At 52.2% G+C, this 23,358-nt stretch overlaps 1 protein-coding gene across 2 annotated transcripts in view; it reads right to left on the bottom strand.

The window, feature by feature from the left end:
- Positions 1-7,482: 7,482 nt before the first annotated feature.
- SEC14L1 (SEC14 like lipid binding 1) overlaps positions 7,483-23,358 on the bottom strand; it is a 50,427-nt gene continuing 34,551 nt past the window's right edge. Inside the window, exons 4-16 of one of the 2 annotated variants that reach the window (XM_065896440.1) lie at positions 22,249-22,377; positions 21,289-21,492; position 20,188; positions 19,930-20,039; positions 18,081-18,270; positions 17,165-17,253; positions 15,982-16,052; positions 14,871-15,042; positions 14,432-14,566; positions 11,751-11,885; positions 9,463-9,714; positions 8,124-8,302; positions 7,781-7,886 (exon numbers count right to left, since the gene is read on the bottom strand). In XM_065896440.1, the coding sequence (XP_065752512.1) occupies positions 7,781-7,886; positions 8,124-8,302; positions 9,463-9,714; positions 11,751-11,885; positions 14,432-14,566; positions 14,871-15,042; positions 15,982-16,052; positions 17,165-17,253; positions 18,081-18,270; positions 19,930-20,039; position 20,188; positions 21,289-21,492; positions 22,249-22,377 (1,773 nt within the window). Of the gene's footprint in view, positions 7,887-8,123; positions 8,303-9,462; positions 9,715-11,750; positions 11,886-14,431; positions 14,567-14,870; positions 15,043-15,981; positions 16,053-17,164; positions 17,254-18,080; positions 18,271-19,929; positions 20,040-20,187; positions 20,189-21,257; positions 21,493-22,248; positions 22,378-23,358 lie in introns of both variants that reach the window. The other variant, XM_065896439.1, reaches the window with a different exon arrangement.

The raw sequence follows: 23,358 nt of genomic DNA, 5'->3' as shown, positions 1-23,358 counted from the left end.
CGTGTCTTAACTTCTCTTAAAATCAGAAGGAAACATGAGCACAGCCGTCCCTTGGTTTCTGGGGGAGTGGCTCCAGGCGCCCCCGTAGCGCCCAGACCCCGCGGTTGCGTGAGTCCCTCACCCAGAATTCCTCCCGCGGCTGCGGATTTCGCATCCGCAGATTCGCTCCAAGCAGCCACGGTCAGTTGAATCTGAGGATGCGAAACCCGCGGCCACGGAGGGCCGACTGTGTCCCAGGGCTGAGTGTACAATGAGTCCAGACCGGAATACGTGCATCTTTATGCCTCCAGACAGAAACGTCCTCAGCCGCCTTGTCGAATAGAGGAAGGCCAACGTGCCCGGCCCGTGGGGTCAGAATAACGCCCTGACTGCGAGGCCGGAACGATGAGAACTCCACTCTCACTGCACAGATATTTCGGGATGTGTGCCCTGTGGCAGGCACTGTCCTAAGCCCCGGCAGGGCCAGAGCCACGGGCCGGGCGAGCCCCCGCCCATTGAGCGCGGGCGCCTCGTCTCCGCCCACCCCGCCCCGACGCCTTGTGCTGAGCGCCCCACACGGAGCGCGACGAGTGAGGCCAGCCGGAGGCCAGCGTGAGGGCAGAGAGAAGGTGCCGGAAGGCCTGGGAGCAGCTCTCCCTGGCAGCCACCTACCCCCCCCCCGCCCCCACCCAGCCTCTGGCTCCAGCAGCAACCCGTCTGTCCTCCGGTTCTCATGGGCGCCTGAGCAGAGGGACATTTAATCATCCCCTGTGGTTGTCTCACTTCCTCCCCAGAAGAGGGAAGAAAGGGCCCCACAATGCTTTCTTACTGTTTGCCCTTTCTGATCTCCCCTGTGGTGGCTTGCCTTCCGTTGATGCCGAGCTCGTTCTTCTCCCAGAGGACCCTCCCGCGCAGGCACGGTGGGGACGGGCAGGCCCTGGTGTCTCCTCGGACCTGGGCCTGGCTGTGCTCCCAAGTCCTTGGTGCGCCCCGGCTGTACCGCACTCCCCGCGTTCGCAGAGCGCTTCCAAGTGTGTGTGACATGCGCTAGTATCGCTTGCTATTGTGTCTTGACAACGACCCGAGGAGATAACCTGCTTCTTCCCACTTTATGATCAGCGGCAACGACAGCGAGATGGAAGGGATGCAGGAGCTCTCCCGGCTCAGCCTTCACGGTGGGTGGATGAAATCGGGGCTGAGGAGGTGGACTCACGGCCACCTGCTCGGGGAACACCCCCCCCCCCCCCCCGGGCTGCACCTTCTCAAGCTGCAAGAGCTGGAACCAGATCAGGCTAAGCTCTTTGCCCAGCTCTGACAGACCAGATTTTTTTTTCTTTTTTTCATTTTTTTTTAGAAAATTTAATGGCTGCTTCCTTTTTTTTAAATTTATTTAATTTATTTTGGCTACATCGGGTCTTAGTTGCAGCATGCGGAATCTTCACGGCGGCGTGCGGGCTCTTGGTTGTGGTGCGCGGGCTTCTCTCTAGTTGTGGCAGACCAGCTTAGCTGCCCTGCAGCATGTGGGATCTTAGTTCCCCAACCAGTGATCAAACCCACATCCCCTGCATTGGAAGGGGGATTATTAACCACTGGACCACTAGGGAAGTCCCCAGCCTGGAATTTTATTCTACATAAAGAAGGATAAGCCTACTGATGGAAAAAACCCAAACCAAAACACACACACACCCCAACGAGATATTCCAGATTAACCAGTTTTTGGTAAATGTCAAAGGCTTTGCAATGCCAGGACTTTGGAGCAAACTTCCTGTAATCGGTCAAGGTTCCACAGAGAAACAGACCCAATAGGATGCATATATACAGAAAGAGGCTTATTATAAGGAATTGGCTCACATGACGACGGAGGATGACAAGTCCCAAGACCTGCAGTGGGCAAGCTGGAGACCCAGGAGAGCTGATGGCATAACTCCCATCTGGAGGCCGGCAGCCTGAGACCCAGGAAGAGCCAGTGCTCCAGTCCAAAGGAGAGAAAAACCAGTATCCCATATCATGGCCATTGGGCAGGAGGAAGCCTCTCTTACTTGGGGAAGGGTCATCCTTTTTGTTCTATTCAGGCCTTCAACTGACTGCATGAGGCCCACCCACATTAGGGAGGGCAATCTGCTTTACTCAGTCTACTGAGTAAATGTTACTCTCATCGAAAAACACCCACACAGGGACTTCCCTGGTGGCGCAGTGGTTGAGAATCCGCCCGCCAATGCAGGGGACACGGGTTCAAGCCCTGGTCCGGGAAGATCCCACATGTCGTGGAGCAACTAAGCCCGTGCGCCACCACTACTGAGCCTGTGCTCTAGAGCCAGCGAGCCACAACTACTGAGCCCACGGGCCACAACTACTGGGCCCATGAGCCACAACCACTGAAGCCTGCACACCTAGAGCCCGTGCTCTGCAACAAGAGAAGCCACCACAATGAGAAGCCTGCGCACCGCAACAAAGAGTAGCCCCTGCTCGCCGCAACTAGAGAAAGCCCACGTGCAGCAACGAAGACCCAATGCAGCCAAAAATAAATTTATTTTTTAAAAACCACAAAAAAACAAAACACCCTCACACACACACTCAGAACCTTAGTTTGACCAAATATCTGGCCCACGGCCCAACCAAATTGTCACACAAAATTAACTATCACACCCCTCCCAAGGTAAGATTTCGGTAGACATGTGGGCTGGAGACTTTGCTCCCATGGCTCGGACGCCAGGGGCAGAGGTGAAAGGAGCAAAGACACGCTCATCGCCCCAGCTCGGTGACCGGGATGAGCATCTCCCATGTGGCCACAAGGTGGCGCCCGCGGAGGCAATTCCCTGGATGGAGCCGTGACCACCTGCAGCCGGCTGGAAACGGGCTCCACCTGGGGGCTGAGGTTGGGTTTCACTCTCTGGCTGTAGCCCCAGGGACTCAGATCTAGAGTGTAGACCAGCCTTGCAAAAGGGAAGGAGAAGGACTTGGCAGCCAGACAATTCCGTGGAAATCTGGAAGACTCTACAGGTGGAGCTGAGAGGGTCCTCCTTTCTGCAGCCTGGCACCTGCCCCTCTTTGGTTCCCAGAAATAGCCCAGAAACCCTCTGTGCTTGTGTCTCACTTTGACACAGAGTGGTTTGGGACTGGTGCACAGAGGCTCAGTAATTTGAATCTCCCAGGGCTCGTAGCTGGCTCTCTGTCGCTGTCAAACTGGGTCCTGGTGACTGACCGAGCTCTTAAACCCAAAGGCAAGGTCAGAGTGGGAAACAGTCTAGTTGCTTCTATTTGAAGAAAGAGAAAGGACGGGTCATGGGCAGCACATGGCAAGGGGCAGAGCTTTAAAGGGACTGGCCTCAGATTTTCTCCTGGAGAACTGCAGGAGCCTTGCTGTCACTTGTCACCAGCTGGGTGACTCTGCTTTGCTGTCCTGGGCACAGACACAACACACGCAGGATTGAACACTAGCTACTGCAGGGTACGTCCCCGGCCACAGTGCCTGGGCCATAGGTGCCAGCAGTCCCCACATGGTGATTTGGGTAAAAGAAGGAAACTCCCAATTCAAGAACCTGCGTTACTTTCCTTGAAGGCAAACTAGCCCACCTAAAGCCCTAACTAAAACAAAAAACCTTTCTATTGTAAGATAAAACACAGACATGGAAGAGCACACATGTCGAATCTGCGACTCAGTGAATAAGAACTGCCCCACGCCTCCCATTCCATCCCATGCAAAACCAACACTGAATGCTGTCTTCGCTCTCTGCCTTTCTTCATGAACGCAAAAATCCTCTTCGGAGTTGTTACCGAAAGTGGGTATTAATGTAGGTCTTTCATAAAAGCAAAATGGTGTAAGACGAACTCTGGAAAAGCAGGCTATACCTGTATACACACACATATACACATGCACACACACAAACATGTTACATTATGTATCCAAGCATATATACATCAACATGGTTATTCTTAGTATGTGACCTATGTGTCTATGTATGTGTATACATACATACACACATATATTACATACCAAGACGCTCAGAATAACCATGTTAATTTCTTGCATATGCCGTCCCCACTCTCCCCTCATTTTTTTTGGCTGTGCCCCACGGCATGTGGGATCTTAGTTCCCCAACCAGGAATAGAACCCGTGTCCCCTGCAGTGGAAGCACGGAGTCCTAGCCACTGGACTCCCTGGACCAGGGAATTCCCAGACACTCCATTGTTTAACATGAGTCTTGTGACTATAGCTGGTTTGTGCCTCTATTTGGGCCTTATCCCCTAGCTTTGTTGTAAATTATGTCCATAGCTTTTTCTTTCTTTTTTTTTTTTTAACTGTGGAGAATATATATCATAAGCTTTGCCATTTAGCCATTTTCTAGGGTACAAGTCAGTTGTACGGAGGTTTCAGGTTCCACATCGGTCTTTCTGTTTTCGTGTGGGGACGACACTACAATCCTCCCAGAATCCCCTGCTTTCCAAAGCCCTAACTTTTCAAACAAAACTGATTCATTGGTTTGTTTCACACCAACACTTTACCGAGAACACCCCTGCCACGACTCAGGACTGCAATGCAGCCTGTGGTTAGGCTCTGTCGACGTCTGATGAGACCTGGTGTTAAAGGGAACGACACACTTACGGATCAATACATGTTACAGCTTGGTGGCCCGGTACAAAAACCTGACGCCCGCTGTCAGGACGCCCCGTTTCACTGTGGCCCTGAGATAGTCAGAGACGGGCAGCGGGGGACAGGTGCCCACAGCCTCATCTGCTTTTCACGTTGCTCTGGCCACCACTGCAAGAACCTGACGCTAAACCAAAGGCTTGGTAAAGTGGGCCCAGGAGATGGCAGAGCTCAAAGGAATTCGTGGGAAAAGCCTTTCCCTTCCCTCGGGGACAGGCTGGCTGAGTCATCAGTTGCACGTCCTGCAGGTGCCGCTGAGGGAGGACTGAAGCCCGTCTCCTGTGTCGACTGCCGGGGGGCGGGCTCACAACCCAGGCTGGGCCGCGGGCATGGGGGCTCACGCAGGTGTCACCCACGCCCGCCCCGCGGCCGGGTCGGTCCCACGGCCGCTGCCACCAAGGACGGGCCCTCGAGGCTCCTGACGGGGTAGGCACTGCTCCTGCATGTGCAGCGGCCCACCCCGGCAGCCCAACTGCAGGAGCCAGGGACAAGGCGGCCCAGGTTTCTGAGGGTCCACGCTGGCCACCTGACAGAAGGACCCATTTTGTTACTAAAGAAACATTGCATCGTGGCTGAGTCCTGTTCGACCTCACGGAGTTTAAGGAAAACTACAGCCTGTTCTCTTCCGGGAGCGAGGGAGCTGTAAGTACCGGGCTCCACACTCCTGAGCAATCGGCAGCCCACAGCTGCAACATGTGTGCAGGACAGTGTACAATGGCCCCTCACAAGCTAGCCACTGTTCCCGAGCTTCTGGAACACCAGTCCTCTGGCTCCAGAATCTCCCCTTCCTTCAATCTCTAAAGTCTCCTAAGGACGTCACACCCTTCAAGGGAGACTGCCGATTCACAGTAAGAAAAAGACATTCGTTTTTTTAAACAGTTCACATTTATTATTGATAACAATAAAAAAATCTTTTAAAGACTATCAGTATTGTATTACCAAGAGTGAGGTAATATGTTTACAAAACATTTACAGAATTTGATACGTAAATAATGAAATTAGGAAAGAAAGTGAATTAAGACACTAGTAACAGAGGGGAAACCAAAAGGATCGTTAGTGCTGAGAACAGGTGAAACGACAGCAGCATTTTAAAAAGAGTGCAGGGCACTGAAGTAGAGTAACGATAACTGCGTGATCGAAGTCTACCTGCCTCACAGCCCCCGTCCAAGGAGGACAGGGCGATGGGTACTCAGGAGGAACCCTGTAAGGATTTGTGCAGTGATGTGCTGTGAACGCTTAAGGATGCATTCGACTCTTTGGGGATAAGACAGTGCCACTTCCGAGTCAGCTCAAAAAGAGCCGCTCTTCAGACTGGGGGAGGGGTGGCCGCAATTCAGATAGCTCTACAAGCGCCCCTGGGCTGATGTGGACTGTCAGTGAAGTGTTTTCTTGGCAGCTGTCAGCAAAATCGCCATCTGAGACACAGAGAGAGAGAGAGAAGGAGAGAGACGGGACTGTCTTCAGGTCCTGAGAATTTGGAAACAGGAAGCAGCACGGATGCACTAACTAACCCTACTGTGCTTTCTGGAAACAAGGCTTTAGGTGCCAATGGTGAGCTTCTCTTGTGTAGGAAACGCACAGCTGTGCTCCTGACGGGCCAGCAGCCCTGGGAGACGCCCAGAACGTCCTCTGCGTGCAGGCAGCCACCGAGTATCGCTGCCTGAGACGGTTGCTCCGCCCCTCCGGAGCCCTGCAGATACCTCCCCGCGGGCGCACGCTCGTCCACACAGCTCTCCTGCCACGCGGCAGCCACCTAACACCTCCAGGGCAGGTTTACAACAACACAACTCAGGGTTTCCGTGCCCGTCACACACTGAGGATGGCCGCCTGGCTTTTGGCCCAGATCCTTAAAAGCAGAGCCTCCGCCACGCACCCACCACGACACACATCTTCATTCACCACGGAGACTGACCCAAGGCGACACCTGGACAGATTCGCAAAGAACCTGCTTTTCCCATAACAAGCGGAGAAAACGAGGGCCAATAAAAGGTAGACCAGGCTTGGTAACTGGAATCAAAAAGAAAAAGTAAAAAGCAGACCGACCTCACAATCTGACCTGCTTCTATGCAACCGAACCTTTCATTACTTGAACTAAGTTTCTACTCACCCTGTCCCCCGCTGACACACACCCACCCCGAGACGCACATGCCTGCAGGCACACACACACACACACACACACGCCCACAATTTCCTGTCACAAAGAAGCAGGGCTCCCCCAGGCCACAGGCTGTCCCGACATGGCCACACAACGAACACAGGACAGTTTCAAAACGGCAGATGGGACTGTCTCTTAAGTACCCTTCTAGTGACTAGAAGAACCATTTGGGCTCTGATGCTACCAAGCTGTGAGGGGCCTAGGGGAGGCCAATCTAGAATGAGTTCAGAACTAACGCGTGCAGGTAGGAAGAGCAACACACCGGGAGGAAAAGGGAGAGGACGCCCTCGGCCCAAGTTCATGGACAGAGGAAGCCTGCTCTCAAAGTACCAAAAGGTTTGAAAGGAGGAAAGAGAAAATAATGTTTAATGATGGCGGTGTTCTTCCTGGCATCGTGGGGAGTCCGCGAGAGCCCCTGACCCCCCAGACCCACTTTACAACAGTGGGTCCGTCTGGCCCCGGAGCCGGGCCGCGGTGCCCACAGGTTCCCTCTGAGCGGCGTCTGCTCAGAGGAAAAGGAGCCTAGCGGGCAGTCACTGAATCCTCGGACCGCGTCGACCACCGGCAGGGAGGAGGTGAGGGCCAGAGGCAGGGCAGGGGACAGGTTGGCAGCTTCTGCTCCGCGGAGGAAGGTGGGTCACCTCTGACGGGTGGTGGGGAGTTCATCCACTAAGGGATGGTGTGGAGGTGCTTGGAAACATTTTTTGCATCAACATTTGAGACAAAGTCAACCTCTTAATTGGTATATAAACTACTTTTCTTTGAAGAGAGAGCCCTTGTGCTCTGGTTGGATTTTGTGCACACTGTATACAAAACCTATGGCTATTGAGCTAGAGTTAAAACTACCTGTCGAGATTGTTTCGGGGTCAGTGACTACGCTTGCCACCTGGAGAGCTACGTGCTACCTAGAGGGCCAGAGGAGTCTGCACAACGCGGCTGCTGGGTGGGCGGGCGGGCGGCGGCCCAAGGCGGTGGGCGTCCCCTCTGCGCACTGGGCGCTACCTGGAGACCATGGAGCTGGAGTAGGACTGGCTGGACGAGGTGGTGGCAGCGCTGAGCTGGGAGAACCCGCTGTGGCTGGACTCCAGGCTGGTCATGGAGCCTCTGCAAGAAGCACGGGGAGTGGGTTGTGTGAGGACCCCACCGCGGCCGCCCACCGCCTTCCTGGCCGATCCCAGGCCGCTCCCAGCCCGCTCCCCGCAGCGCCCCCCAGAGCCGGGCCGGCCGTGCAGGGCCCAGGGGGACACAGCCCACCACCGCCCTCCCACACTGATGACACCGTGAACTACCAGCGACAGGGGGCCCGAAGGCCGCCCCAGCCTGGATCCCGGCCTCACGCACCGGAAGTCCTCGGACCCGATCACTTCAGTGTAGTACATCACTTTGCACTTGTGGGAAGAGACCTGCAGGGAGGCCAGCACGTCGTCCACGCGGGGCAGGCTGGTGGCGGCACAGGCCGGCATGCTGTGGAACTTCCACTGCAGGATGTAGAAGCCCGGCCACCGTGTCACGTGGGAGCCCTGGAACGAGTCAGGCGGCACCAGCTGAGGCCCTGCTTCGCGTGCCCTCCCACAACGGGTCTGACAAACGCCAGGAGACTGGGTCCACTCGAATCCAACACCGATTACTGACCATCTCGACGGGGGAAGGACTGGCTGCCCTGATTCATGATCGGGGTCCACCCCACGCTGCCTCCCAGGTGTTGGCCCTGCAGCCAGGCCTCTGCCAGGAGCAGGGGAGGCCACGGGAGGGACCCTCAGAGGCTGTCCGCCCCCAGGACTCCACCGTGGGAGGCGGATGCAGGCGCCTGCAGGGTGGGAGCGCCCAGGGGTCCCCTGCTCACCCTTGAGGGCCTGGGGTCAAAAAAGGCCACTTGGACCAGGCGATGTTCTCTCTGATGTGCTTCCAATGACCTTACCGGTGTATTCTGGGTTAAAAGGACGGCAATCTAAAGTAGAATGCCAATAGAATGCCAATAGTGAAAACTACTTTCTCCCTTAATTCTGGAACTAAAGGCTGTGATACAGATTAAAATGTTCATTATTTTAAAAATGGAATAAAATACTCTCTTTTACCCTGCTTCTAAGACCACCAAAACACTGACAGGCTTATCCCTGAAAACCATAAAGACAGCAAAATTATGCATCTATTATGAAGGCCAGAGGCACCCGAGAGCTACCACTCTGAGCTCAGGCACTCGGAATAACCAGCCAAAATTTTAAATGAGCCGACAGAGCATTTAAGATAAATTAGGATGCTTAGTAATGACACTTAATAGTTCCCTAATTACTTGTTTCTCTCCCTTCTATTCGGGCTGATTTTCCTTGAAGAGAAGAATGCCGCCAGGTCAAAGGCCGTCTTAGCAGAAGCCTTCTCAATCCCAGCTTTGCACGTGCACCGAATGCCTTTCCCTTTCTTCCATGTCGCTTTTGTGAAAATACTTCCAGAAATAATTCATGACTTTAGATACAAGTAATGGATTCTGCTGAGCTCTAGGTTCTTCTGGGATTCGCTCGGCTTCTTAAGCGACTCTAACCGTAACTAAGAGGACACACTGAACTGCCTGTCTGCAGACGCAGGACGGGGCCGAAGCGAGACTGCCTTCTCCGACGGAAGAGCCGCGCTGCGGGGCCCCGGGAGACCTCACCTGCACGCTCGCGGGGGCCCCGGGAGACCTCACCTGCACGCTCTCGCCTTCTCTGCAGATCAGAGGTGACTCCACCAAGCTGTAGTCACGGCCCAGCTGCCAGATTCTGTCTATCAGCTGTGCGTTGTTCCCTCCCGGGGAAGTGATGCTGTGCGCCCCCAGGGAGTCCTTTTTGGGCGGCTGCGGCGACCTCTTGGAGTGATAGATGTTAAAGACGATGTCCCCTTTGCACACATCGAAATCCCAAGTGATCACCGAAGAGGCATCCACAATCTGAACGAGAATCTGGAAAAAGAGGTTGCATCAACCCACCAAAATAAGCACGGGCCTCCGAGGCGACGCCGCGGCAGCAGGCCCCCCGGCAGCTTTCCCCCGGCGAGGGGGGCGCGCACGGCCGACCCTCCTCACCCCACCTTCCAGGCCTCTGCTTGCTCTTTTCTTTCTTTCACCCAGCTGCTCCTGCTACGCATCAGCGCCAAGCTCTGTGCTCTGTCAGCCACACCTATGGTCCAAGCTTCCCCTCAATTCCCTGAGTGCTTTAAAACACCCAGTGCTGGCTGTAAAAAGTGTCTTAATACAAAACAGAAATAACGCGAGACACCACAGAAGTGGTTCCGTGGGTTGCTCTGGGCTGAAGAGCACAGGGAAGGTCGCAGAAGAGCCCAGGAGGGACGGGAAGGAAGCATGCAAGCGGGGAGCGGGGTGGATGCAAGCGCAGGCTGAGTGGCCTCTGCCCGTGGCCGCTGCGCTAGGTGGGAAGAGGGCGCCACGTGGCCCTGGGGTGGGGAAGGGCCCCGGGTGTCGAGTACCAACCTAAAAGCTGAATTTCATGCGGCGCCCATACAGCCTCCCCACAGGGAATGATCAAAGTTACAGTTTCAAAAGATTACTGTGGGAGGGATGTGAGAATTAAAACCAGCTGTAAAAAGTTATGTATTCACTAAAAAATTCCAGCAGAAGCCAGGCCCCGCACCCCACCCTGCCCTGGAAGCCTGCCCGCTGAGCCTTCCGGGAGGCGTGTTAGCGCTTTGCTTCTCGTCAAGCAGCCCTTTTGGCCCCACCACGGCCACTTCTCACCGCTGACAGAGCCACACAGAATCTCCCTAAAGAGCGGATTCCGTAAGCACAAGAGCTGCATCTAAGCACAGCGGTGGCACCAACGACACCAAAGTGGCTCTGAGGGCAGAGCTCCCTTGGACGTCAGCCCCTCTGCGGACCGGCACTCTCGCTCCTGCATTCACAGCGGGGACGAGGAATTCAGTGCTCATTTCATGAGACCACCGTTCTCGATTTGCGCTTTACTGAACCCCCAAAGCAGAACTGAAGTTTTCAGTTTTGATGTAGAGACATTTGCACAGATATCCTGTGACTCACAAGAACACATCACACCACGGAGTTCTCTACCCTGGGTGAGAGCAACCACAGCCTAAGGAAAGAACTTGGCCTCCTCGCGCCTGCCGGCCTCCAAATAAAAAACGAATACAAATAATCCTCAAGACACAGTCGACTTCCCCCTACAGAGGCTGTGAATAAGGTACATCGAACCTGTCTTTTTTGCTCGCTCAAACCACAGCCCCATGTCCACTCGCCCCACGAGGCACAGGTGGGCCGTGCGGGACACACTCCGGCCAGGAGGATGGAGGAGGCAGTACGGCGTCAGCTCCCGGCCACCACTGTCCACCCGGCCAGCAGCCCAGCGCGCTGAGCGGCCTCTCCATGCCAGGTGCCACCCCTCCCACGATCCTGAGCCACAAACCTCAGCCCGGAGCCCAGGAAGGGCCAGCCTGTGCTGAGTCCCTCATGACGCCACAGCACACACACGTGTCAAAACACAGGCACACTCTTGCTTCTGCACCACCACGTGACAGCAAGGAGAGAAAACACATGTGCTAGTTTCTCCTCACTCCATCAGATTTATAAAAACGGGCAAATTCCTTAAAGGTAATAAATACCCAAATCCAGTCAAGACAAAACAGAAGATGCGACTGGTCCTGATCACTGAGTACATTAAACTGAAGAGCTACACACCTTCCCACGGGGAGACCTGCTGCGCGGCCCTGTGTGTCCAGGCTCTCGGGTGAACTGGACGCGAGCTGCCTACCCTCCTCCCAGGCGCCCTGACCAAGGGCAGCCCCCTTGCCCTCTGAGAGCCCTGCTCTCCTGTGTCGACGTCTACCTAAACTGCAGATCAGTGTCAACACAACCTAAAGACCAGAGAGAAGCATCTGATCCTCCTAAACTACACCCCGCTGGGGAGACCCACGGGAGAACCTCGGTGGGAAGCGGGGGCCCGGCCCCTGTGGCTTCGTCCCGGCACCTACCTCGTGCGGGGCCCCTTTGAAAACGCTCGCGGACTGGTAGATGGTTTCGGTCCAGAGCTTGAGGTCTTCGTTCTCCAGCTCCTCCGCGGTCCTGTACAGGGACTTGGGCACCAGGCCCCCCTCTGGCACTTCACACTGGAAATGTAAACGCAGTCGTGCGAGCTGAGCCGACACAGGCCACTCCTCTGAGAACCAAACGCCGGCAGCGCCATGTCCTGACACACGCGACTCCTCGGAGCCGCTTAGGAAATGGACAACACCTGCCATGTCGCAAAACACTCTACACTACTTAGCAAAATAATTGTGAAAAACCACTTAAATACATGTGTCTCGCTTTAAATAAATGAGAACAAGTTGAAGCTGATTTGCCACAGAATTCACACTAGTGCGTATGAGGGACTGGATCCAACTACTGAAGCTGGTTTATGTAAGAATAGTTAAGTAAGTATATTGCGCTGCAGAAGAAAACATTATGTTAAGAAAAGAGTTTTATTCTCCGCAGCTACAGGCACTGTTCTCGTTACATACAACTACAGTCAAGATATATAATCTATAAAGAAAGCTTCATGTCTAAGCCAGACCAAGCGATCAGTCCGTGACACCAGCCAGAAAATAATAAAGAGCAGCAACTTTCGGACTTGCTTGAAACAGGCTGAATTAGAATTTGCACATTTCATAAATTTCCTAACTGACCCGGATATAATGACTTAACACTCGAGCTCATAAAATCCAAGCACTGCTTCCATTATCAGCCCTGGGAGGCGACCACACAGGAAAGAAACACAGCCGTCTACAGCGGGCAGTGCAGCGGGACGCAAACACGCCACAGCACCGAGGCCACGTTAGACAGCAGCGGGCAGAAGCGAGCACTGTCTCTTCAACGCCAGCCCGACAGCGGCATGGAAGAGCAGAGAAGGAGCCTTAATGGCCAGCGTGGGGAGATCTCTGCTAACTGCGGGACTCTTAGCATCCTGAACACCTCACGGGGGAGTCAGGCCTGCTTCTGCTGCAGCCCAGTTGCTTTCGTCGTAACTGGAAGAAGCAACCTCGCCGGGCCCTGCTCTGATATAATCGAAGTCTGTGGGTTTCTACAGATCTGTCCTCGCGCTTTAATCTCACGGGCGCTGGGTGAGTGAAGGTCCTCTACCTCACTTGCTCCTTTGTGCTGCACTGAGATTCCCTGGAGCAGGACTGAAGGCCTCAGAGCTGATTTCAGTGCCGGTTAAATTCCTCGAACGGTCCAGAGGGGTTCCCCCGAGCGCCCAATCATCAGCTAAATACGTGAGTCAGCCGGGGGGCCACATCTCAACATCTCAACGGCTAACCTTATTTACTATGGAGGATGATGGAAGTCCCCTCTCTGAGAAGAACCACTACTCCCTGCTGGCGGCCGTCACCTGTCACGTCAGCTAGATGCGTGGACCACGCTTCTGTTTCCTTCACAACCCCCCTCCGCCCCGTCAGGCCATTGTGCCCCCGAGGCTGTACAGTCCTCAAGGAACTAAACTCCTCCGACTCCATCGCCACAGTACAGGGTAAAGAAGTGGAGCCGCCTGCCTGATAACCTAGCAACTCAATGTGCTCAAAGCCCACATCACATACGGGACAACTAGTTCCCTAGCAACTCAATGTGCTCAAAGCCCCACATCACATACGGGACAACTAGTTCCCTTAACTATAACCTAGCAACTCAATGTGCTCAAAGCCCCACATCACATACGGGACAACTAGTTCCCTTAACTATAACCTAGCAACTCAATGTGCTCAAAGCCCCACATCACATACGGGACAACTAGTTCCCTAGCAACTCAATGTGCTCAAAGCCCCACGTCACATACGGGACAACTAGTTCCCTAGCAACTCAATGTGCTCAAAACCCCACATCACATACGGGACAACTAGTTCCCTTAACTATAACCTAGCAACTCAATGTGCTCAAAGCCCCACATCACATACGGGACAACTAGTTCCCTAGCAACTCAATGTGCTCAAAGCCCCACATCACATACGGGACAACTAGTTCCCTAGCAACTCAATGTGCTCAAAGCCCCACATCACATACGGGACAACTAGTTCCCTAGCAACTCAATGTGCTCAAAGCCCCACGTCACATACGGGACAACTAGTTCCCTAGCAACTCAATGTGCTCAAAGCCCCACATCACATACGGGACAACTAGTTCCCTTAACTATAACCTAGCAACTCAATGTGCTCAAAGCCCCACATCACATACGGGACAACTAGTTCCCTAGCAACTCAATGTGCTCAAAACCCCACATCACATACGGGACAACTAGTTCCCTTAACTATCCCTTTTAAAATATTAGCCTGATTTAGTGTCAAGGGGGAGATCTTTCTGAGAATCAATTTGATTTTTTAATGTTTTTAAAAAATGCACAGCTCCTCTAAAACGATTAAAGAATCTGACTCACACGAAGCTGAGTGAATGAAGCAGGCTGCGATTACGCTGACTGTAAAACAGTCTCATTAGTATTTAACAATGGAGCATATGTGTTAGCAAAAATTACCGAAATGGTTCTGTTTAGTTTAACCCAGTATCAGAGAGATGTCAGCCAAAACAAAAACGGAAAGACAATCAAATAATCCAAACTAAAAGTTCTGAAAATCCTTTGCGCAAACCGGCATCCACCTCTGCTACAGATGCTTTCCTAGATACGTACCATGCACTCTCCACTCAGGAAGTCTGGAATAATCTCTTTATCGATGTAATCCAGCAGGCCTCCAGGACCCTGGTAGTCATTTCCTGCATAAATAAGGAATTTCCTTCTGGTGTTGTCATCAATGAATGGACTAACCTATAAATAATCAGAAAAAACCACATAGTCATATTTGCTTTGCTGTCTGTATTTCAAAGATTAAAATTACACAGTGATATTACGGGGCGGATTCAAGTGTGACACGCTTTTTCTGTAAAGCCCGAGTGCGCGACATTAGGACCCTCGGGAATTCTTTCTTTCCTTAAATAATCTGAGAAACTCTGATGTCTCTGTGCTTATTTTGCTTTATGACTTCGAGTCACAGACACATACACATACATGAACGCACGTGTGTGCACCTTCCAAGCGGCTACCAGTTATGCAGAACGACACGGAAACCCACCAGAGTCCAGAGGACAGGAAACACCCTGGGGGCACGCAGGATCAGAAGGCGGCCCAGCGTCTCGGGGTAGTTGGCCTCCACCACCTCGATGATGCGCAGCAGGGCCTTCACGCCCGGCCTCCACAGGTGGCGCATGTTCAGCCCTTCCAGGTCCACCAGGCAGGTCCACGAACTGCAGGTGAGATGAGCTCCGTTCAGTACACGGCACACTCGGCAAACCGCGGCCCAGGGCGACTTGCTTTTCTTTTCGATGTTATATACGGTCATTTGTATCCATTTCCAAAGATACACCAGGTTTTAAAAATCACAGTGTAATGAACTCTATTTATATCTGCTTGTATCAAGATACGGGATGGGTGTGGTAGGACTAATCCCTGAAACTTCAAAGCCACCAAGAGCTAAGGGACCGTGACTCAAAGCTTCAGCCTGACGCACTCAGCAATCCAGCAAAGGAGGCCACGTGCTGCCCTTGACCTGCTGAGCCCCCTCTACTGACCCAGTGGGGGGGGTGTGGCATTTAAATACGTGCTGTGACCGAACGGCGATACCCTAGTCTTTGACAAACGTTATTGAGTCAAGCACTGTGGCAGGAGCTGCGAATACAGCAGTGAGCAAAGGCCCTCAAAGTCCCTGCCCCCCTGGAACTTACGTGCTAGTTAACCATCTACACCCTGCTCTATGCCAACCTCTGAACCACTGCACGTTTTCAAAAGGGTTTACCATAACTAGAAGTTTGGTTTAATAGCACAGACTAATTTTTTTCTGTCCCACCTCCCCACCACCAAAAAATAAAGGAGCAAAAACCAACCACCTGTGACTCTGGGCTCGCAAGGACCATGCAGACCTCGGACACGCCAATCCACTCAGACTGAGCGGATGGCAATGCCTGGGGGCAGAAACACCAAACTCTAGCAACGGTCCCTCACAACTGACTATATTACATGCTCTACATGTTTCCCTCTTACCTGCCTCCTAGAGCATTATGGTAAACAGTAAACTATTTCCACTTGGTCCTATAAAATCAAACCAGATTTTGGTTCTAAAAATCAACTAGAAATACTTAACTCATATTCTCAATAAGCCAGCAAGACAAACAGCACCACACAGCTACCTGATAGGCCGGCCGAAGACTTTTGTATTTTCTTCACACCGTCTTAGCCCTTCTTCATTTATGGAGAGAACCTACGTACACAAGGGCCATAAAGATTCCATGATCAGTCTAAGAAGCTACCACGACTGTATCAAAGCTATGCGACTGACCAGCAACACGGCGTGTTTTAGGTAGGTGTGTAAACCCAGTCATGTATTTAAATCTTGACACATTCATACACACAAAACACAGCACGGATGAAGAACATCTCTTTCAAAGAGAACGAGCGCTGTCCTGTGTGGCAAAGGGGACAGCTCCCCAGTGAGATGACAGGAGTCTCCAGATGGGCAGGGAGGGCACAAACTGCTGACCTATCTCCAGAGCAGACACGTCCGGAAGTGTCGGACATCAGTGTCCGTCAAGTGGGGGCACTGTGATGCCACACGTACCAGCCGAGAGAAGAGGCAGTCTGAGAACTGACGTGAAGCCCAGCTGAAGGGAACCCTTCAATCTGGAGTAACAAGCCCTTCCCCAACAGATGTAGTCCACCCGTATCTTTGTGCGCACACGTGTGTACGTGTGGATGCATACGTACGCCCATGTCGGCACACGCACAGTGGCGAGCGCTAACAGAATAGCAACAAAATGCCAACAGTGGATATTTTGGGATAATGGATTATAGATATGCCTTTTAAAGTTTTTGCTTGCTTTTTCTAATTTAAGGACAATATTCTTCTCTTCATCGTTGCCCACGCGGTGGAAGCTGCCCTGGAAGGGGTCAGGGAGACAGGGAAGGAGACAGGGAAGTAGCCCTGATGAAAGATGCTAAGAGCCTGGATCGTGGACGTGCCAGTGGAGACAGTGCTATTAAGAGGTCCGATCTGAGGGGCATCTTAAAAAGAGAGTGAGGGTGGGAGGGGACGGCCCAAGCCAGTGGGAGAGAAAGGAAAAGGCGACCAGCTCCCCATACCCTCTCAAGGGTCTATACTGATTCTTCTGTTCATGCTGCCCCACCGTGAAAAACACTTTTATAATTTTTGTGCCCTCTTTTGAAGTTTTTGAAATATATTAATAGATCTTCCTTTCTAATTATGAAAGTAAAACATGCTGGTGCAACCGGACAGCTGTCCTATCCCACCCCTGCGGGCAGAGAAAGGAAGTGAAGCCACAGCGGAGCCCGGTGTCCTCTGCAGGGGGCACTCACGTATCTCAGCAGGGCCTCCTCGCCGAGGGCTCTCACCAAGCCTTTGGTGTCCATCTGCCCCAGCCTGAGCACGTAGAGGGGCCGCCCGTCTGCAGGGGGAAGGACAGGCGTTGTGAGCGCCATTCCTGACATGAGGCTGGGGACACAGCTCTGAGGCCCTGACAGGGAGACGGGCTCACCCAAGTTCCAAAGGAGCTTCAAGCGCTCTCCCGCTGAGAAGCAGCAGCTGCCTTCTGTGGTGCCCACAGGGCCCCCGCAACCCCGCCCCACCAAAGCCAGCCGACGGAGCAGCTTATTAGCAGGGCCCCGGAGACGCTCTGCACGGAGAGAGGGGGCCCAGCGGAGCTCTGTGTTCCGTCCGGCTCTACCACCCACACTGCGTCCATTGCCGGGCTCAGCCGTGACCCCACTCCACCCGCCACCAAGTCGAGTCAGGAAGCACCGGGCACGCCTTTCGACGGCGCAGGCTGTCCTGCAGGGTAATCCAACCAACCCACGCACACCTAATCATTCATGTTAGGGATCACTGTTCTTGGTTTAAGTTTTGTTCACTCTCCAGGTAGAGCTGAAATTCTGATGTACAAAACCTGGCTACAGGTTTTTACAGATATTGCAGGGGTTAAGTCACTGGAAAGTACTTTCCTAGCACTGTGCTCCTGAAAAACCTCCGCCTTCGAAGTTTTTTAAATAAAGTCAAACTCCACGCAACTAAGGAACGCGGTGGAGCAGGCTGCCCGAGGGCAGCGAGAGCGGTGAGGGAGCAGCAGCCTCAGGCCCTTCCTTCCGCTCTACAGGGCATCCCCAGGGTGGCTGCGGCGAAACGGGCATCCACTTGCTCAAGCCAGGGGAGGGAGGGGCAGCGTGCCCACGGGCCCGCCTGTCTCTACGCGTGTCCCGATGCCAAGTTGCCAGCTACCTTTGTCGTGATGGTGCCAGCCTCCCGCGTAGTAGTCCTGAAGGACCTGGGGGGGCTGCCAGGTGTCGAGGATGTAGTCCACCTGGTGCTGCTTTCGCCAGGTCAGAGACTGACACAGGGTCTCTCTGGCTTTGTCTATGTTGAAGTCCCGGGCGCGCAAGAACCGGAGAATATGCTCATCTTTCGGGATCTGTTAAGAGTTAGAGATGTTTCTAAGCAATGTTAAAAGCTGCAAAGGGGAAAAACTAAGTTACCAACGGAACAAGACTCGGAAAGTCTCACTTCTTATCAACAGCGAGCTGCTATCGCACTATGTAAAATGAGCCATTACCAGAAATTCCTTAATGCTTTAGAAAATCGGCATGATTAGTCGGAATAATCTTCATGCCATTCCCATTCTAGTCTCAGCGAAGTAGAGTGAAGGCGTAAGGAACTTCCTAAACACCAGGTGATTCAAGTCACTGAGCTAGCCTACGAGTTATTATGATCTGGGCACTTTGCTGTGTGTATATTACTCATAAATAAAAACCCAGAACACAAAACAGTGTTGTTGGTTTGGGTAGTGGTGCTGGTGTCCTGACACACAGGAACCTTCTCCAGGTTCCGCTCCTGGCAAACAACAAGTTCGACAGGTCGGCTTCCCTGAGTAAAACACAGGCCGAGGCTGTGTCTGGGGCTCCCGTGGACTGGCTGCCCTTGACCCCGGCCACGCACTCACTGCCACATGCTGCTGGTGCACAGATGGGGGACGCGTGGTTGGCACCCCCTTAACTACCCCACTCCTGGGAAAATAAAGCACTGAGATGGCATCACCTTCTCTCAGAAAGGAGCACCGTTACAAGGAAGTGGCTAGGAATGGCGGTTCCAGAACCCAAAGGCCTGGCTTCAACCCCAGCCCACCACTCACTAGAAGACAGACCCTGGGCAAGTTACTGAACTCCTCTGTGTGTACCACAGGGCTGACAAAAATAGCACGACCCCATAGGGCTGCTGGGAGGATTTAATTAAGATCTTAAAAGAGAGGCTGGTGCACGGTCAGCACACAACAAATGGCAGCTCTTACCACAGGGGCTGTGTTCTCAATTACTAATACAAACGGTCCTCAGATGTTGGGCGCTAGTGACCAAGACTGACAGACTTAGAGGGCAGGCCAGCGAGTGAGTAACCACCCCGACACACAAACCTGCCTCTGCTCCTCACTAGTCCCCATCAGCTGGAGGATTTACAAAAACCTAATTCCTTATGAGGCTGCTTACCAAAACCCTCAAAATCAAAGCCCAGGGGCTTCCCTGATGGCGCAGTGGTTGGGAGTCCGCCTGCCAATGCAGGGGACACGGGTTCGTGCCCCGGTCCGGGAAGATCCCACGTGCCGCGGAGCGGCTGGGCCCGTGAGCCATGGCCGCTGAGCCTGCGTGTCCGGAGCCTGTGCTCCGCTGCGGGAGAGGCCACAACAGTGAGAGGCCCGCGTACCGCAAAAAAAAAAAAAAAATCAAAGCCCAGACAGTTCTAACCTCTGAATAATCTGTGAACCACTTCCAAACCTTCTGAAAATTAAAATGTATGAATGCTTGGAATACAATATTGCTTTGCAACTTGACATATAATCGTTTTTCAGCAAGTCCATTCTCTGTAACATCTACAAAAGTACAGCTAATTACACACAGTAGGGGATCACAACTTGCCACGAAAGACTCGGATGCCACACACAGGGATACGGATTCAATGACTTTTAGACTGGAAGGGCCATCCCCAGCTATGGCGATCGGGTACATTTACTGAGTCGCTATGAACAGGACCAGGGACCCGAGGCTCCACAACAGCGCCCCTGCACATGACTGTGAATTCTCACTTTGCCCTTGTGGGTCTCCTGGAGCCACTGGCGAAGCCGGATCAGGCAGCTCTCCTGCAGTGGAGTCAGGTCACCCAGGTATCTCTTGATGTAGTCTGCGTCTAGTTTGTCTGGAATATAAATTACAGGACATCATTTACAACAAAGAACACTGAAGCTCGAAGGCTTCCAAAGTCCTCCTGCTTGGTGACGTTCCTGTGTGGTCCCGGAGTCTGAGAGGTGACTGAATGACAGGGACGGGGGACTCTAACCAGCCACCCTAGAGACCCCCAATGACAGTCTTTAAGCCCAATCACTGCCAGAGCCACACAGAAACGTGCCGATTCCTTTACACGCCCCGACTACCACCAGATCAACTCTGTTTGCAAAATATCAACTCTATTCATGACAGAATGATGGCTGTTACAGATATTTAATGATATTTAATTCAAAGTTACATAAGGAGGACGCACATCATATAAAACTACGAAATAAAACAAACAAGTGGATCTAGACCTATTTTGGATGTTCAAGAACACAAGAAATCTTCCTCATAAGGTAACATAAACTGGAAGAATGAGATTTCAAATTAAGCATAGCAAAGAAAAATTCCCAAAGTGAAAAATAAAACGTATTGCCAAAGCAACTAAAATGCCTGCCACCTGCCACCTGTTGAAAAGTAACCAAGGGCACAGCTGAGCCGCAGAGAAGAAGGTATGGAAAGATAAATGCCAATAATTCAACAAAACTTATGAGGGCAGAATTTTCTTGTATTTTCTTATTTTACAATGGGCACAAGTTTGAGAAATAAAAAAGAGGTGTGTGTGTGTGCGCACACGGGCATAACGCACGAGAAGGCGGCACGGCATGGTGGAGCCCGCCACCGAGCCTCAGTGAACTCATGTATAAAATGCGAGCAGTAAGCACTTCCTACCTGACAGGAACGATCATGAAATGAGTGAACGTTCATAAAGTGCTTAGAACAGTGCCTGGAATCTAGTAAGCCTAAAATGTGTTTGGTGATGATATAATTGTGTTAGAAAGATCAGTTCCTACCTTACAATTCCCTGAAGATACCTTCAACTAAAATGAAAAACATTTCCTGGTCTCGGTAAAAGAATAGCTTGATACGTCCCTTCCTGCCCATTTTTGAAAAACTTATTTTTTTCTTAGAAGGAAGTTTCTTCATTCTAAGAGAAAAATAAAATCAATGTGTTATATAAGCCAGAGGAAAGGGGACAGTAACGAGATCAATTTTCTGCTCGTGTAACCTCTAAGCGTCCCAAGAGGCAATGGCTCGAGGTAAGCCTGGAGTCTTGCTCTCAGAGCGAAGCCTCGCTCAGACCCACCGTCAGGGGTCCCCACCGCGGGCTCAGGCACCCCGCTCGGGGTGCTGAGGGGCTCGCTGCTCAGCCCTTCCTTTAGCGCAGGGTCTGGGACCACTACAGCCAACGGCGCTGCTGGTTTCTTGCAGGATGAGGACATCTCTGAAGAGGGTGCAAGGGAAGGTGGAGTCCAGCGGGGCACAAACGTGATGCCTTCTTCTTCTAGCTGACGAAGGTAGTACTCAATGATCTCTTTTCCCTTTGAAGCAAAAGCGGTTTTAAAGTTAGTGTATACTGAGTTTTCAAATTATTCATCCCTCACGGGTTTTTAAAACCGTGATAAAAACTGAGTTACATAAATAGGAAAAAGAAAAGCCAAATGCCTTTGTGAGTTTTTTTTTTTTTTTCATAATCTTACTTCCTCTTCTCTAAAGGTCTAGGAAATCATATCTAAGACGGAATTTTTTATATAACCAGTTAAAAGCACTGATTTACCACATTGGTACTCAACATGTGCTTTGTGTCTCAATCCAAATGCTTTCCAGTATCACTTAAAACAAGCCTTCAGAAAGCACTCCTAATCCCATACATACTGATACGTTTCGCAACCCAACTGCCACAATGATGAGCAGCAGCATGAAAACCAGAAGGAAGGGAAGACTCCAAGGAAGACGAACCTCACCTCTCAGTGCCTGGGACCCGAGAGACCCCCCGAAATGCCTCTTCAGGACAGCAGCGCCTTCACCCAGCAGGGCCCTGCTGGCCCCGGGGCTGCTGGGGGCTGCTGCCTGGCCTGACTGCAGCGCTCACCTTTCCCAGAAAGCCAGGATGGGGGGGGGAGGGGGGCGGCGCCAGGCAAGCGCCCACAGACCCCTCCTCCTCCGTCCCCCAGCGACCAGCATCACCTGCAGCCCCGCCCACCCCTTCCACCCCCGGGAGCCCTGACTAACCCATTCCCAGCCTCCCGAAGAGACTCCCGCCCACCCGCTTCCTTAAAATCCCAAGACAGACTCACTTTTTTAATGTTGCTGGTATACTGTTTCATTGCAATTTTTTCCACTGTACTTTCAAAACCAAAGAAAGATTTAATATCTAAACTTGCAGACTGTTCAAAACAGGTCCAATCTTCATTTTCAGGGTGAACCTGCAGGTAAAAGAGAAAGTATTCCCACTGATTATACAGACAACTGAGAATATCATTTGCTCCTCAGTCAACTGTTACCCAGGAGAAACACTTATTTTACTAACGATGTTATTATCATGAAAACAGCAGATGGAAAAATTACACAGAGAGGTTCAAATTCATGAAAAGGCTCAAATAATGTTTCTAAAATAGTCAAAAAGTGACTATTAGAAGGAGAGCTTCATTTTCGTTCTTGGTTCAGTCATTCATTTATTCATTCATTCACCATATTCATCGAGCCATGTTCTCCACCATGAACAAAACCAAGATCCCTGCCTTGTGAAGCTTCCAGTCTAGCAGGAGGAGACTGACAACTGGCCACAAACATACAGGTAAGAAATGATATCATTGTTGAAGATAAGCACTATGGACAAAAGCCAAGTTGGTGCAGGTTAAAGGGATGGAGGGCAGGTTACAGAACCGAACAGGGTGCTCAGGGCTGGCTCCATCGAGAAGGGGAGAGCTGAGCGAAGCCGGAAGGAGGGAAGGACGGGAGTCAAGCGGAGGTCTGGGGGCAGAAGGAGCAGAGGTCCTCCGGGAAGTTCGCCTACACGACCACAGCCAGCGAGACAGCGGGCAGGCTGTGCCCAAGGCAGGCAGGACAGCAGAGGAGAGATGAGGAGAAAACAGGGCTTCATGAGCCACTGCAAGGCCTCTGGGCTTTTCCTCTGAGTGAAATGCAGAGACACTGCAGGGGTTTGAGCCCAAAGAAAGCATGACATGATCTGACATACTTTAAATGGATCACTTTGGATTCAGTGTCGAGGATATATTGCAGGAAAGTAAGGGTGGAAGCAGAGAGACCAATTAGGTTTTTCCAATAATCTGGTCAGAGAAGTTCTTGAAACAGGGTGGTGAGCAGTGAAGACGGGGGGCAGATAAACACACTCGGCTCCAATCTTCGGGGCACACAGTAGCCTGGGTCCCTCAAAACACATTTCT

This window comes from Phocoena phocoena, chromosome 19, assembly GCF_963924675.1.
Source record: "Phocoena phocoena chromosome 19, mPhoPho1.1, whole genome shotgun sequence".
NCBI classification, from domain to species: domain Eukaryota; kingdom Metazoa; phylum Chordata; class Mammalia; order Artiodactyla; family Phocoenidae; genus Phocoena; species Phocoena phocoena.
The sequence above is the reverse complement of the archived record's forward strand: the minus strand, read 5'-3'. Positions and strand labels throughout refer to the sequence as shown.